General features: G+C 40.7%; 1 protein-coding gene and 1 pseudogene across 1 annotated transcript; one reads left to right on the top strand and one right to left on the bottom strand.

The window, feature by feature from the left end:
* LOC115156371 (obg-like ATPase 1) overlaps positions 1-8,762 on the bottom strand; it is a 68,027-nt pseudogene extending 59,265 nt beyond the window's left edge.
* Positions 8,763-12,923: 4,161 nt separating this feature from the next.
* On the top strand, positions 12,924-15,634 carry sp9 (sp9 transcription factor). The gene is made up of 2 exons (XM_029703170.1): positions 12,924-13,082; positions 13,643-15,634. Exons 1-2 carry the CDS (start codon positions 13,062-13,064, stop codon positions 14,927-14,929), a joined length of 1,308 nt encoding a protein of 435 aa, XP_029559030.1. The 5' UTR covers positions 12,924-13,061; the 3' UTR covers positions 14,930-15,634.
* Positions 15,635-16,419: the final 785 nt, after the last annotated feature.

Raw genomic sequence — 16,419 nt, 5'->3', positions numbered from 1 at the left:
TGTCTGGCTCACTGTGGCAGCATAGAAATTACTTATAGGTCTCCCTCTGCCTGACGTTCTTTTGTGCCTCTGACATCATCTTTGTCTTACACAATTAAAGTGTTACACGCTAGAATAATTTAAATTGCTGCTACTAAAATGGAGATGGAGGCCCGTATAAAAATAGCCGAATTTGTTTACTGATTGTATGCAGCTATTGACTTTCCCATTTTGTGAAAGGAGCTGTGATTAGTGACTGGGCTGTGGCAGGCAGAGTGGCCAAATGGACAGGGTTACAATACAGGCCATTTTCCTAATTGTTCCCAAGTTCTCTCTGCAAGGGATTACTATGTGGACAGTATAAGTGTGTCATTTCATTTCTGAGGCCATTTTCCAATAGCCTTTCAACTGACTCCTTGCGACAGACTGAGACGGCATGTCTCGAACTACCTCAAGACTCTGATGATTATCTGAAATGTGTTGCTTGCGACATTTTCATATTTGAGCACATCCATGGAACAGTTATCACACTGCTGTATGGAACAGGTTGATCACAATGTTGTTTGTCCTCTAAATGGCTTTTCTTGTGGGTATGGAAGGATGTCGTTTCCTCACACAATTGGTCTGAGAGGAGGTTGTCTGCTTTTGTTGATGCAATGGAGGAACCACCCCACTGTAGGACCAACCACAACGAAGCTTTAGCAATGATTTACTCTGTAGGAGAAAGTAACACTAGGTGAGATTTACCTACAGAGGATATGTTGTAAACGTCAATTTTGTCAATTGTCTCTGTGAAACCGCTGTTCTTTGTGAGGTTGTACTGTTTATAACAGGTATTATGTTAACTTACATGTACTATGTTGACGTTATATCACTACTAAAATGTGTGCTATTCAGTTTAAAGATACAGGCTTCCTGTGATGCGGTGCTGTCCCCTGTCTGTGGTTGCTTCAGGGAGAAGCAGCCGTGCTAATATTGGTCTTGTTCACTGGTTCCAGTCTAGGGGCCAATAGAGCATTGCCACTTCAAGCCATATCTCACAAGACCCCGTTTAGAAAACATGCTTCCCTTTTGCTGTGCGACTCAGGTGTTTTAAAAAGCTATTTGACTTTATGTCATCAGTTAGACCTTCCCAGAGGCTTATATCTGTAAACCATATGCCATGGCTGTCTCAGTCACCAAATCTCAACCCAATTGAACACTTATAGGAGATTCTGGAGCAGTGCCTGAGATAGCATTTTTCCATCAACAAAACACCAAGTGATCTAATTTCTCGTAGAAGAATGGTGTCGCATCCCTCCAATAGAGTTCCAGACACTTGTAGAATCTATGCCGAGGTGCACTGAAGCTGTTCTGGCTCGTGGTGGCCCAACGCCCTATTAAGACACTTTATGTGCGTGTTTCCTTTATTTTGGCAGTTACCTGTATTTTCAAGATGTTGTTATATGTTCTGCGTCAATTGATATGTGCTTACAGTTGAAGTCGGAAGTTTACATACACCTTAGCCAAATACATTTAAACTCAGTTTTTCACAATAAACAATATCTTAAAGGGGAGGCTGAACCTTCTGATTTAGTCTCGGTTTCAATTCACCTCATTAGGAAATGCGACTGAGAACAAGATTTGGGTTTTGGAGGTGTGCTTTGATGTGGGTGTCTCTTGTGTGTGTGTGTTCGAACATGGGAAGCGTTTGTACTTTCACTCTGCCAAAACAGTTACCGTCACTCACCCTCCTATGTAACTTGAAACAGTCTAACCAGGTCTTGTGTCTGGAAGTATCCTAGACTAGCTAACAAGCTAGCCAACTTCTTTTGCCAATTAGCTTCAGCCGGCTGGTGTGCGACCGTGGCAAAGTTGGTTTGACTTTGGATAGCCTATCTGTGGGGCTAGTTAGGGACCGTCAATAAATGACATGATGTAAATGGGACAATACTTTCATGTTGCACACCATTTAGTTGTTTAGATGTTTTCAATATTTGTATAGGAATTTCTACAACTTATAATTGATTTGAGGCTTTTAAGTCATTGAAATTTGGAGCTATTGAAATGTTAAAATATTGTCCCATATACATTGTGTAATTTACTGATGGTGCCTAACTAGCCCCATAGGGATATCGAATGTCAAACCAAATTGACCATGGGCATTACGATCGGGTTGCATGCAGCTGCGGTCTGAATTGATGATTACTTGTGTGCTGCCAGTTGTGGGCAGGATTGAAATAAACCTAACCCGAGGAAAACTGTTATGGTACCTTTCATTCCATGACATACCATTTTTTCCTAATTATCTCGCAAATCTTTGTTTTGGACAAAACTGACCTTATGACCAAAATGATCATATTTACACTTTGTAGTCAATTTTGACACTAGAATAAATGTTTCTGACTCATATCGATGCCACAAAAGGAGAAGTTGCTTATTACGTTCAGTTACTCTTTAATCGTACTGTATTTTTGCCATATAGGCTACTTACCTTTGTTGTGCCCAACAATAATCAAACTGTGTCATTTTGGGATCAAGTTATAATAATCTGTGGTTACAGGAAGCCACTAAAGACTTCCCTCTGAGTCTAGTTGTATTTCCCAACCTCAGAGTAGTGTGCAGTGAGTCTACCAAACCAGGCACAGGCCCTTTCATTAACTTGGCTTCATCTGCTCTATTCCTGAATAGTGTGTTTATCTTGGAACCCAGCAGACAGAACCATATAGGCCTCAGTAGAAAGCTCTGCTTTCAACAAGATTCTACAGCGAAGTATGAAGTACATTTTCAGTAATTGTTCTCTTTACTACCTCATTCTGGGCAGTGCATGTACATTGGGACACATTTCTAACCAGATGAAAAGCCTGTCATTTTAGACAGTGATATGCAGTGTGCTATAGCCTGGCAGGTGGGACTCACGTGTCATGTGGAAGATGCCATCGCAGGCACTGATGTGGGAGAGGAAGGCGTTGCCCAGGCCCTGGCCAGCGTGAGCTCCCTTCACCAGTCCTACTATGTCTACCACATTCAGGAAGGCCGGCACCTTGCTGCAGAACAGGTAGTGGGGGTTAGGGTAGTGGAAAGGAAACAGAGGTTATATAACTCAGTTTAATGTCTAATATAACCAACAAAATACAGAAAAGGACAAAGTTTGGAAAGTGAAAGTGTTTCTCAGGTTTTACATATGAATCAATACTGCCAGAGGAGATTCTCTGTGATCAAACGTTCTTGTTTTCAATGAAAAATATATATACGTCTTCAAAATCATGTCTGGGGCATTAGCTATCTATCGCTGACTAGGGGGCCATGGTTCCATCAGCCCTCCCACTTAATGCAGATAAAGGAGAAATAAAAACCAGGCAGCAGCCTGTACACCAACACGGATTCTACACCTTAATCATCCTCCTACTGACAACCGAGGTATGTGCCATACCTTGATTCATCATCAGGCTCCTACACTCTGGAATATATGGTTTGAGACACAAGAGCTGTGACTAAAGGGTGATAGGGTTCATGTCATATTAGTCCTAGCAGAGTCATAATGAATATTTTCTGCGTTGCTCAGTGCTGAGCATGTTATACAGTCGCTTTCGCAATACCATCAACCCCAGAGAGACAGAGGGACATTAATTCCCTGCTGTGATTTATGACCCTCTCACATCAAACCAATAGGATGGTCTAACCTCGCTCATAATGACATATGATAGCCAGCCACTGACACTTAAATGTTATGGCCTCTTACTTAAAAGACAAAATAACATGGAAATCTGCAGTTATCCTTATACGTATTGTAAAGGACTGGCAACTCAATGTCAACAAAATGTTTGTGTCTTTCATGTCGTAGTAGTGTACATTTGCGGTGGCCTATACATATTTGCCAGAGAGCCCAAGTCTGAAGTGTGAATAATACGTGAACAGTGAGAAGCCATACCTGACAGGCTTGTGGAATTGGCACAGGAAATCATAGCGTTCATCTGGAATGGGCACTCTGCTTTCATTTGGGTCAATGGTGCAGAAGGGGAAATTCTCAGCTGCAGCTTGACTCTTTGTCAGTACGTTGAAAAAGGTTGACTTCCTGGAAATAAAAACAGCAGAGAGGTCAACACATCCCAGAAACTGTTTGTGGATCCTGATGGCTTGACCGTATGATGTTGGTTTATTCAAAGTCCTCAGCAAAGCCTGCAAGGCAGGAAGAACATTTCATCTCCACTATGGGAAAGAGGTCAATCTAATATATTGAACATTTGAGCTTCCAAATCATACATTTCCTGATTGTAAAACATTAAGGCCATTTACAAGGTTAGATAATCCCATAATAGATCAATTGTGGTTGGAATCCAGGAGAAAATTACCTTTCTGATAGATATGAGCTGTTGAACGGGATCAGCCAAACATAGCCCATGTCGTGCTCACTGAGCGATTTCTGTTCCACAGCACAAGCACCTCAAGAGTGCTTCAGGTTGCACTGACTACCCAATGAATGCAAGTGTAATAACGGCAAGGCAGTTAAATATCATCCCGGACAGTTCTATCTCTGTCCCCTCACCTGATGCTCTCCGCATTTCAATGATTGGTTGGTTTAGACTCCAAAATCTACAAGACTCGAATTGCCTGGAGATTGCTGTGATGAAGCATGGATTCCTCACACGTCGCAGGATTGTTCCATCTGTTATCGTAGATATTTCAAGGACGTTTGAGATCATCCTCAGAAATATACAATCTGCCAATGATTTACAATGGTATATGAGGATATTAGCGGAGCGCTTCCCAATGTCCCCAGACAAAGGGGATTGTATATAGTCAGAGAATATTTATATGACTTGACCTTAATGTTAATGAAGACTAGTGTTATTCTGCCTACAGTGGTGGACAAAAACATGTCGCTTCAATCATCTCTCATGTTTGTATTCATCAGCTCATCACAGGGCATGAGGCCAGTTGAACAGCAGTGCTTGGCAGGTAGAGTGGGGAGCAGGGTGAGGACAGGGCTTGCTAATGTTTCATACAGGAGAGATTATTTCCAGTGGATACACATGCTACCATCTCTATCCCTGTACAGTGGAAATGACAGGAAAAAGCCAAATATCAGAATGAGCGGTGCTGCTTGGCAGGCTTTAGGATTTGATAGCATGGTGTCCTTTGTTGTATGTTGTTATCTGGGTAGAATCTTGTAATACCCACTCATCAATCAAAAGCCTTTCGTGGCTGTTTATTCTAATCTATTCCACTTAAGAGTCGGTTGATATTCTGAATCATTGAATTAAATTTGGCAAATGTAATCCCAGACATTACTGGTGCAGGGTTTGCGACCTTTGGGTTCACATGCACTGTACAGTGAAACGTATAGATACTCCTGCGTCCACTAGTCTAGTGAGAGCCTTATGGCATGTGGCCTGAAATGAACTAGTCCAGGGGTTCTCAAAGTGGGGTCCGTCCCTGTAGGTACTGCAGGGGGTCTGCAGCCAGATCTCAAAATATATATATTTTTAAAGTGTATTATTATTTATTTATATTTTATTTGATTAATATTACTAAAAACAGCAGATTAAACACATTTTTGCCAAGGGATCCGTGGAATAAGTGTAGAGGGTGTAATACAATACAATGTAATTTTATTCATCTACAATTTATGTTCTTTAAAGGCCCAGTGCAGTGAAAAACTAGATTGTCTTGTGTTTTATATATATATCCACACTATGAGGTTGGAATACAACTGTGAAATTGTGAAAATTATGATAATGCCCTTTAAACGTAAGAGCTGTTTTAAAACACAGCTTGAAATTTCTGCCTGTTTTGGTGGGATGGAATTTTGGCCAGCCTGGTGACATCACCAGGTGGTAAATTAGTTAATAGACCAATAACAAAGAGAGTTCCAAACCTCTCTGCAAATAAAAGCTCATTTTCAGTTTTTTGAAGTCGGAAGTTTACATACACTTAGGTTGGAGTCATTAAAACTTGTTTTTCAACCACTCCACAAATTTCTTGTTAACAAACTATAGTTTTGGCAAGTCAGTTAGGACATCTACTTTGTGCATGACACAAGTCATTTTTCCAACAATTGTTTACAGAGAGATTATTTCACTTATATTTCAAGGCCTACCTTCATACTCAGTGTCTCTTTGCTTTACATCATGGGAAAATCTAAGGAAATCAGCCAAGACCTCAGATAAAAATTGTACAACTCCACAAGTCTGGTTCATCCTTGGGAACAATTTCCAAATGCCTGAAGGTACAACGTTCGCCTGTACAAACAATAGTATGCAAGTGTAAACACCATGGGACCACGTAGCCGTCATACCGCTCAGGAAGGAGACATATTCTGTTTCCTAGAGATGAAAGTACTTTGGTGCGAAAAGTGCAAATCAATCCCAGAACAACAGCAAAGGACCTTGTGAAGATGCTGGAGGAAACAAGTACAAAAGTATCTATATCCACAGTAAAACGAGTCCTATATCGACATAACCTGAAAGGCCACTCAGCCAGGAAGAAGCCACTGCTCCAAAACCACCATAAAAAAATCCAGACTACGGTTTGCAACTGCAAATGGGGACAAAGATCGTACTTTTTGGAGAAATGTCCTCTGATCTGATAAAACAAAATTAGAACTGTTTGGCAATAATGACCATCATTATGTTTGGAGGAAAAAGGGGGAGGCTTGCAAACAGAAGAACACCATCCCAAACGTGAAGCATGGGGGTGGCAGCATCATGTTGTGGGGGTGCTTTGCTGCAGGAGGGACTGGTGCACTTCACAAAATAGGTTGTGGGGGTGCTTTGCTGCAGGAGGGACTGGTGCACTTCACAAAATAGATGGCATCATAAGGAAGGAAAATTATGTGGAAATATTGACGCAATATCTCAAGAGATCAGTCAGGAAGTTAAAGCTTGCTCGCAAATAGGTCTTCCAAATGGACAATGACCCCAAGCATACTTCCAAAGTTGTGGCAAAATGGCTTCAGGACAACAAAGTCAAGTTATTGGAGTGCCATCACAAAGCCCTGACCTCAATCATATAGAAAATTTGTGGGCAGAACTGAAAATGTGTGCGCGAGCAAGGAGGCCTACAAACCTGACTCAGTTACACCAGCTCTATCAGGAGGAATGGGCCAAAATTCACCCAATTTATTGTGGGAAGCTGGTGGAAGGCTACCCAAAATGTTTGACCCAAGTTAAACAACTTAAAGCCAATACTACCAAATACTAATTGAGTGTATGTAAACTTCTGACCCACTGGAAATGTGATGAAAGAAATAAAAGCTGAAATAAATCATTCTCTCTACTAATAGTCTGACATTTCACATTCTTAAAATAAAGTGGTGATCCTAACTGACCTAAGGCAGGGAATTTTTACTAGGATTAAATGTCAGGAATTGTGAAAAACTGAATTTAAATGTATTTGGCTAAGGTGTATGTAAACTTCCGACTTCAACTGTAGGTTGAAGATGACAAAGGTTGAAACAACGAGATTCTAATATCCCATAACTCTTTGCAACAATAGGACCAGCTATGCTAGTTAGCAAAGGTGCTGGTAGCTAGCAAAGGCGCCGGTAATTAGTAATGGCCCTTGTAGTTAGCAGCGGAGCTGGTCCCAGGTTTTTACCAAGAGTCAGACCACTCACAGACAGTCCTGGAAACACTTTTGCTTGAAAAATTGCTCTTTCGTAAGAAGCTATTTTTGTGTATTTTTTTTACCATTTTAACTGAAAACAATCACAGTAAGGTACTTACTGTGATTGTTACCCAAAAATGACTTGATATTGAGATAAAAACGGCTGTATTGGAACTTTAACTATGGGCAACATGGGCCTGGGAGGCTCACAGGGATATTGGCATTCACAGTAATCCACCAATTATACATTTTTTTAACTCAACACTTCTTGTATTCCCCATACATGCACAGTAATTTAAGCTTCAAAACTGTCTCTCTGCCTTGTAAAAAATGTGTAGAATTACAGGATATGTGTTGAATTGCAGAGTATTATAGCTTTAAAGCTGCAACAACAACAAAAACTCTCTGCCACTGACAAAATGTGTAGAAATGCAGGAAATTAGTACACAAAAAAAGAATATCTCCAATGCCAGGCCTTTAAAATGTTCCTTCCCAGGCCAGAGACTTGGTTTGTCTAGCCCTGCACTGCCCAAGTCATAGTAAAACTCCTTGTATGCTATTTTTATTTATCTCACTCGAGTTGTGTTCTGATTATGAGGGGGTCCCTGAAGGATTTGCTATGACAAAATGAGTTCCCGGACCCAAAAAGTTTGAGAACCCCTAGTCCAGTGGTTCCTAACCAGGGGTAGTAGGATCCCTGGGGGTACTTGAGAAGACTCATGAGACCATTGGCCTACTGGTAAAATACACATGAGGGGGTACTTCAGGGGTACTCTGGTAGAGCAAAATTTAGCTGGTGGTACAGTAACCGAAAAAGGTTGGGAACCACTGCCCTAGTCAATGAATGAACAGAATACCTTTACACTGGCTCATGCGGTCCATAAAATAAATGAAGTACTGAACAAAATGCATAGTCCATGTTTGCTAAGCAGTAAAATGTATATTTCCAGTTTACATTTAAAGACTATAGACATACCCTACATTGGGCAATCCAACGATTCCTATTTTTAAAGCGGTCCCCAAACCGTCCAATCAGTGGTGGTGGCTGCTGTCCATCATCTCCCTTCTGCTAACAAAAACAACATGTCAATGTCCATCGAGAGTGAGAGCTCATAGCATTATGTAATCTAGGGTACACATTCAGCTTTGGCCTGAGCTACTGTAGTATACATAAAACACGCCTTCTTGGGAGCCATGTCCTTTTCTTCAGTTTGCGCTGGCTACTAAAACTGCGCTTAAAGTATAGTGAAAAAACATAAATGCACGATTTAGAGACTATAAGCTAATAGGTGTCTAGCTAACACCACACTGATGCCGACCGCACTAACGCCTAGCTCTCAAGATAGGACATGATTCTGCTCGAAATGAAAGATGACCCTGGTAGCTTGCTAGATGACCCATGTTTCTACATTTAACACACACTTGTTAATATCAGGCCTACTCTACTTGAGCTGAGCTAAGCTTCATTTTGTCATAGAAAATGTATGCACATGCACACGTTGGCGCGTATACACTGGAACGCGTAAATACTTTTCATATGTGCCTGACTGTGTTGTCTGGCACAATGCATTTGACTTGCAACACATGCACTTACAACTGATTTAAAACGTACAACACACCATTATAGGTTACTACAGGAGTTATTACAGGAGATTACCCAAGAGTCAAGCCTATAACCAAAATGACAGTCTCTAACACAGAATATTACAGTGGCAGGGTGTGCTGGTTCGGCTGTACCTCATATCAGGGAGGGTTAAATCAAAGCCAGTAAGCAGCTGGGGGATTACTACTCCTTTAACAATGCGACTCTTCTATGCTATTCCTTGCCACAGCGCTGTTTTTTCCCTAAGGGTTATCTCTCTCCCCGATAAAAAAAGTGTTGTTTTTTTCTGAACACGAATATGATTGTATATCTATCTGCCTGTTAAGCACCATTGCATAGTGAATTTCAGTCTTTACCACGTATTCTTTTAAAAAAAAGCTTCCCTTGACAACCAGAAATGTACAAACATCGAATGGAAAATGTGAAAGGCATTCAGCAATAATTACCATGCAAGAGCGGGGACGAGAAACAGGTTGAATACTGTACATTCAAAATGAATGGAGAACGATATGGCATGCAAGTCTTTGCATATGCAAATAGCCTACTCACTTCGACGATCTGGTGCGTTAGTCTACAAATCATATAAAAGGAGGATAGGTCTACTGTGCATCTTGATATAGATTTTACAAGATAGAAATAACACGAGTTTATGAGAAAATAACGTTTTCTACATAAATATGAAGTAGGCTACCATCAGTATGACCCAAACCAACACCATTTTTATCTGCTTGTAGGCTACTTAAAAAATTTAAAATCTCATTTTTTTAAATTTTACTTTCATACACCTGTTTTAAGATAATTATATAAATGAACATGTAAAACTACTTAGAATTGAAGCAAGGCATCATTGCCCCTAAACGGTTTCATCCCTTGGACAGAAACAGCGTAGGCCTGTGGACTTCCAACAATCCCGACCATGAGATTACACCGATTAGTTCATTGTCCACAAATAAACTTCCCTCAAGGCCTAAGGAAATTAATCCGTGCAGGAACTGACCAGAAATATTGCTGTAATCCAGCACCCTGCGTCGTTTAACATGCATAAAACGAGCCTCTAATGATATAGATTTGAGGCAATCAAATGCCTTTTGTACCAATAATTTAAATGAATAGGTTTGGATTAATCATGTATCTTTTGTTGTTGAACGCCTTGATCGATGCAGCGTCACTTAGCCTCCCCACAATAGAGGCACAACGTTTTGTTCTACCAAATAAATCATGTTCATTGTTTAAGGTACATTGATCAATCTAATGACTTGTAATAGGCTCCTAATTGCCACAGAAAACTGCTTTCGGATGGAGTCCTGCATGCGAGATTCAACTTCAAATTCTCACTCGAATGACACTGTTAAAATATTTTTCATGACAAGATTTCGTCAAGGATGCTGGCATTCGGTACCAACCATTACGCACATTGACAGGCTATCACATCTTTATTATGGTAGGCCTACATGAAATTGTATGAAATTCCAAACTCAAGTACATGTGCAACGCCATTCAAAATTAGCAAATAGTCTAACACTGTTTCAAAATGAGTATTGGCACTCATGTGATCAAACATTTTGGCAACAGCTGTCATTTTGAAGCATAATCGTTGTTTTACTGCTCTGGTGTCCCTATCTGCCTACACCGCTAAAGTTTTTGTTGTTCGTTATACATTACCTTACGACTTCATAATATAAGTGTTTCAATAATCAGTTAGATGTTGAATAATGGGGGAATAATCACTCTAATTAAAAGCAAGTACTCCATCGAAGGCATTATCTTCCCCTCGCTCGGTGAGAAATGATTCCTCTTTTATTTACAGACAAAAATAGAAATCCAGTATAAAGATCCAGATAACACCAGAATATGATTATATATAGAAAATCAACAACAGATAATCAGCAATAATGACGTGGGCCTTATTTGAACCAAAAGTGCATAACACCAGACAAAACATTTCGAATTGTAATTACAAAAAAATGCAAAAAAACAGTAAGAGAAATGAATTCTTACATGCTCAGACACATCTTATCAGACACTCGTGCTGTTCGAGCTACTTTGGCATTACAATCAAATTTGTTTATGCAGAATCGACATTTGATAGTGCTAATAGCACTCCACTCAAATTGCCATGATTGCAAAAAATGAAGCAATTTTCTTGGCTCCGTTCGTTGGATTTCATGAAATTGTTTTATATTCACCTCTCTAAAGGTGGGGATTTAAAGCAGAGAGAGCCTTTGAACAAATTGCGCTTGCCTGACTGGCAGCATTCAAGCGCTATAATGGAGCATTATTTGCCCGTTTTGAATACTGTAATGCACAGCTTTCAGTGAAGCCTTTCTCTGGAAAATTGCTTTAACTTTTAAAGGGATGATGATTCACACCAAAGCAGGCCATTGTTACATTATGTCATTACCCCTAAATGTTTAACAAGCTGTGAAACACGTTGACATATATTGCATTGTGATCTTTAAAAAAAATGTATCTAGAGGAAGAAAAAAACTATAGTCATTTGGCGGAAAAAAAAGGTTAACGTTGATGAGCTCCCCATGGGTTTTCTATGATTCAATTGTATCCCCAAACGTTATATTTAGTTAGCCTAAATATTTAGTGTGCAATGCTCTATGGTTTCATTGTGCCATATGAAATCAGCCTGTATCGTTGAATGAAATCCATTCTCCAGGCTGACATGAGGGAAACAACATCTCCTGTGATTATTATGACAACGTCTGCAATATTTTAGAAATAATTGTATTTTAGTACAGTTTACAGGCTGTAACCCTTTAAAACACCAACCACTCATCAAGTTAATTGGCACTTTTTAATTGACCAAAAATCCCCCCGCACACACGCTACATACACGCGTAAACTGGCACAGACAGGCAGGCAGACTGGCGCTTCACGCTCACGCACGTACACACACACACATAGTTTACAAACAAGTCCACGATACTCTCTTTAACGCACACATGGCAACACCGCTTGAGCCTATGGAAACATGAAGATAATTCACCTGTTGAATGACATACCTTGTATTGCAAGCTTCTTCACTCCAGTCAACCAATATTCAGTGATAATGGGTCAGCTTATTGTATTTTCTGGCCTCCTGGTGAGAGTACGGGAACTTCTGCTTAAATTCATGTCCATGGACGCTGTGAGAAAGCACATGCCCTGCAAATGAAGACGTTTCCATTCCTGAAAGTGCATGACAGCTTTAGTTTTGACAAATATGAAGGCACCGCAATTCTTACAGGCCTAGATATTTTTTTCAATAATCACCAATCTCCTAATGTCATGTCATGAAACATAAAACCTTTTTTGGGGACTCCACGAGGGATAAATGCCCGTGGCAGCTATAGCCTACATCAGAACAGTATACCTCACAACAATAAAACAAGTTCAATAAGAAGCTGCATTTCAAATAAAGCAAGACAATTTGTCAGAAAGCTTTAGGAAACGCAACAGAGTGCGTCATCTAAATAAATCAAATGCTTACCTCTTTCAGAGGACTGGTTTACACCAAAATGAGCTCGATTCTACAATGAAAGGACACATTGAGCCTTGATGAGAGAATACATAAAATGTATAAAAACACCACATCGTATCTTGCTTGACAGTCAGAGCCGCACAATGGTTATTGATTGACGTGAATCTTTTAGCGTTTCTGTCCTTGGTCGAATCTCTCATTGGCTGACATCGCCCCCTTACCAATACTCCAGCGCTCAGATTGGCTACTTGCTCTTGCCAGCTGTACTTCAAAGAACGCGCTCTCTACAACTAGGTAGTGTAGGAGCTCCGAGCCAAGAGAGAAATCGTGTGACTACGAAAAAGCACAGTGCCTGAGTCGAATTGGAAAAGTACACTATTGCAGAATTGTGACCAATTCAACATAGCAAAGGCCCTGGATATGGCTACGTCTATACTTGGGGTAAGCCGACAAAATATTAGTTTTCAATTCAATGCGTAAAACATGCGTGAAAGTAGGCTTTATACTTTGTCGCTTTGTAAAAAGTTTGTGGTCAATGTTGCTTTATCCTTCAGCGTTGTTGGTTATAGGTATTGAAACTGCTTGTTTATATGTTGTACATCGTGACTCATATCGGTTTATAGACCACTTTCCTCAGTCAAAAGAATTGTAGCTTTTGCCAACTTTCATAATTAGCTATACCCAACATTGTGAGCAAACTTTCGAGACACGCAGTAAACTGAGTGACATTACTGTATATCCTCGATGATTGTTTATTTGGTTCAGTGGATATTTGGGTCACATTTTGATACATTCTTTATGAATAAACATTTTCAGTAAATCTATTTTTTTATCCATTATTACGGTAAATCATTTTGTAGCCTATGCAGTAATTGCTATCCAAACAAGCATGTTGGTGATCAGATAGGCAGACGCAAATTATACTTCTAGCAAATACATGTAGGCTATATTATTTACATTGCTTGCAATGTTCTAAAGTACAGATATTAATCTCTTTACAGGAAGAACCACGATTTGGAACTACCCCTCTAGCTATGCTGGCTGCTACTTGTAACAAAATTGGCAATACCAGTCCCCTTACCACTCTACCTGATTCCAGTGCGTTTTCAAAAGGCGGATTTCATCCTTGGAAAAGAACCTCCTCTAGCTGCAACTTGGGATCCAGTCTCCCAGGATTCACTGTAGCAACAAGCCGCGGATCGACCGGACTTACATCAACTACTGGCACAGGCAACAGCGCGTTCTGCTTAGCCTCCACTTCCCCGACCTCCTCTGCGTTTTCCACAGAGTACAGCAGTCTGTTTTCCAACTCAGCGAGCATTTCGTCCCAAGAGTCTGGGCAATCCGCCTTCATCTCCAAAGTCCACACATCAGCAGAATCCCTGTATCCGAGGGTAGGGATGGCACATCCGTATGAGTCGTGGTACAAGTCTGGTTTCCATTCAACCATCTCGGGCGATGTTACGAACGGAGCGTCCGCGTGGTGGGACGTTCACACCAACCCTGGCTCATGGCTCGAGGTCCAGAACCCTGCAAGCTCACTGCAGACCTCCCTGCATTCCGGGACCCCCCAAGCCATACACTCTCAGCTCAGTGGCTATAACCCTGACTTCTCCACGTTGACACACTCGGCATTCAGCTCAACCGGTATAAGTCCCACGGCATCTCATCTTCTATCAACTAGCCAACACCTGTTAACACAAGAGGGATTCAAAACAGTCATTCCATCATACACGGACGCCTCTGCCGCCAACGCTATGATTTCAGGTTCTAGTTCTGGTTCCTCAAGGTCATCCAGGAGGTACTCCGGCAGAGCCACATGCGACTGTCCGAACTGTCAGGAGGCTGAGCGGCTCGGGCCTGCAGGGGCCAGCCTCCGGAGGAAAGGACTTCACAGCTGTCACATTCCTGGCTGCGGTAAGGTGTATGGCAAAACCTCTCACCTTAAAGCCCATTTGAGATGGCATACTGGCGAGCGGCCCTTTGTCTGCAATTGGCTTTTTTGTGGCAAAAGGTTTACAAGATCAGATGAACTTCAGAGACACCTCCGTACCCACACTGGTGAGAAAAGGTTTGCTTGCCCAGTATGCAACAAGCGCTTTATGAGGAGCGACCATTTGAGCAAGCACATTAAAACCCACACTGCCGGCGGTGGAGAAGGCAAAAAGGGAAGCGACAGTGACACCGACACCAGTAACCTGGAGACCCCCAGGTCCGAGTCCCCAGAACTGAGTTTAGACGGGGTAAACCCCAGAATCAAGGATCCATCTCCTCATGACGAGCCCTGAAGGCTGTTATATGAATGACTTCGAAACCAACTTTATAAAGCAAATGACCAGTAGGCGTCAAAACTGGCACATGTAATAAAAACGGGTCTAGGTTTGAGAGACAGTATCGGAGGAAACAATTATTTTAGGCAAAGCATTTGAAAAACTAAAAATAATTAGATCTTACCACCATATTGATTGAATGTTCAACTCGTTATTAACCATCCAACGAAAAGCAGAATTATTCTATAGGCTATTGTAAGAAAATGACTATAAAGCTGTCAACTTCAAAATGAGCTGGAGGACATTTTAAACGGATCAGTGCGTAAAAGGGGTAAGTTAACCCCAATGAACTTGGTTGGCCCATGTGAGTCGCCATCGTCCTGTACATATTGGCAACAAACAATGTGTTCTTTTCATGTAAATGTTAATTATGATTGTTTTATTCGTGTTTGGGATCCTGAAATTCAGGGAGTTTACTTTTAACGCACTTTGTGGATATGTATGTACACAGCTTTTTAAAATTCAGTTAACCATTTCATTTCTTTGCTACAAATATATAAATGTTTACTTGTATAAAATCACACGTATAAGCCTTTCATTTTGTCATAATTAAAATGATGTAAAATCTGAGGCAGTAGTCATGTGATGGGAATGTTTTACTATCTTGTGTCCCATATTTGTTTTCATTATTCCAAATGAAAATAAATGATGAAAAAAAGGGAATTGATTTGATCGTAAATAAATACGATTGCCAAACGTAAAATGTAAATAAGCAAGAGTGTTCATTACATAAAATCAATCATACATTGCTGATATAGGCAATCGCACATAGACGTGCATTCTCTCTGAGGAATAAATCAATAGGCCTAGTAAATGGCCGGAAAATACATTTCATGCCCAAATGAAAATCTTGTTAAACGGTATTAATTATGACTTGGAGCACATCGCAGCCCCCATGTGTCTTGTATTTGCGATTAGGGATTCGTGTCTTATCAAATATCTAATTAATCGCCGAGACATCATTTGTTCAGCTTTACTTTATCTGGGGGCTTCCGAGGGGGTTTTGATGACAAAGGACTCCTGAATATTTATTTTAATTGTCCAAATTAACTGCTTTAATTTGCATGTCAAACGGAAAGATTGCAGTCCAATAATAAGGATAAAGCATCTCTAAGCTTTCCTAGAAACTATACACTTGATTTGATGTTATGGGAACTGTTAAAAAAAAGGAAAGAAGGGGTAAAAAGCCATATGCAAATGTTGAATTTGAAATGCTCTTGTCGCGGTGCAGTCAAATGGTTCCTGCATGTTATTTGAATATCAGTGGCCCCGTACTGAAAGGGTTCAAGGATGCTCTCTGAATTCTTTGTGCTTACCCAGTGCAGCGTCCGATCTCAAAGAAAAACCCGGGGAATAATTACAGCGTGAGCCCAGGCCTGGGAATACATTAGGGAGAGGCATCTCATCCATACAACCTCTTCCTGAAGAGGAAGTTAAATTGACCAGAA

This window comes from Salmo trutta, chromosome 20, assembly GCF_901001165.1.
Source record: "Salmo trutta chromosome 20, fSalTru1.1, whole genome shotgun sequence".
Taxonomy (NCBI): domain Eukaryota; kingdom Metazoa; phylum Chordata; class Actinopteri; order Salmoniformes; family Salmonidae; genus Salmo; species Salmo trutta.
This window is presented reverse-complemented; position numbering and strand designations above follow the sequence as displayed.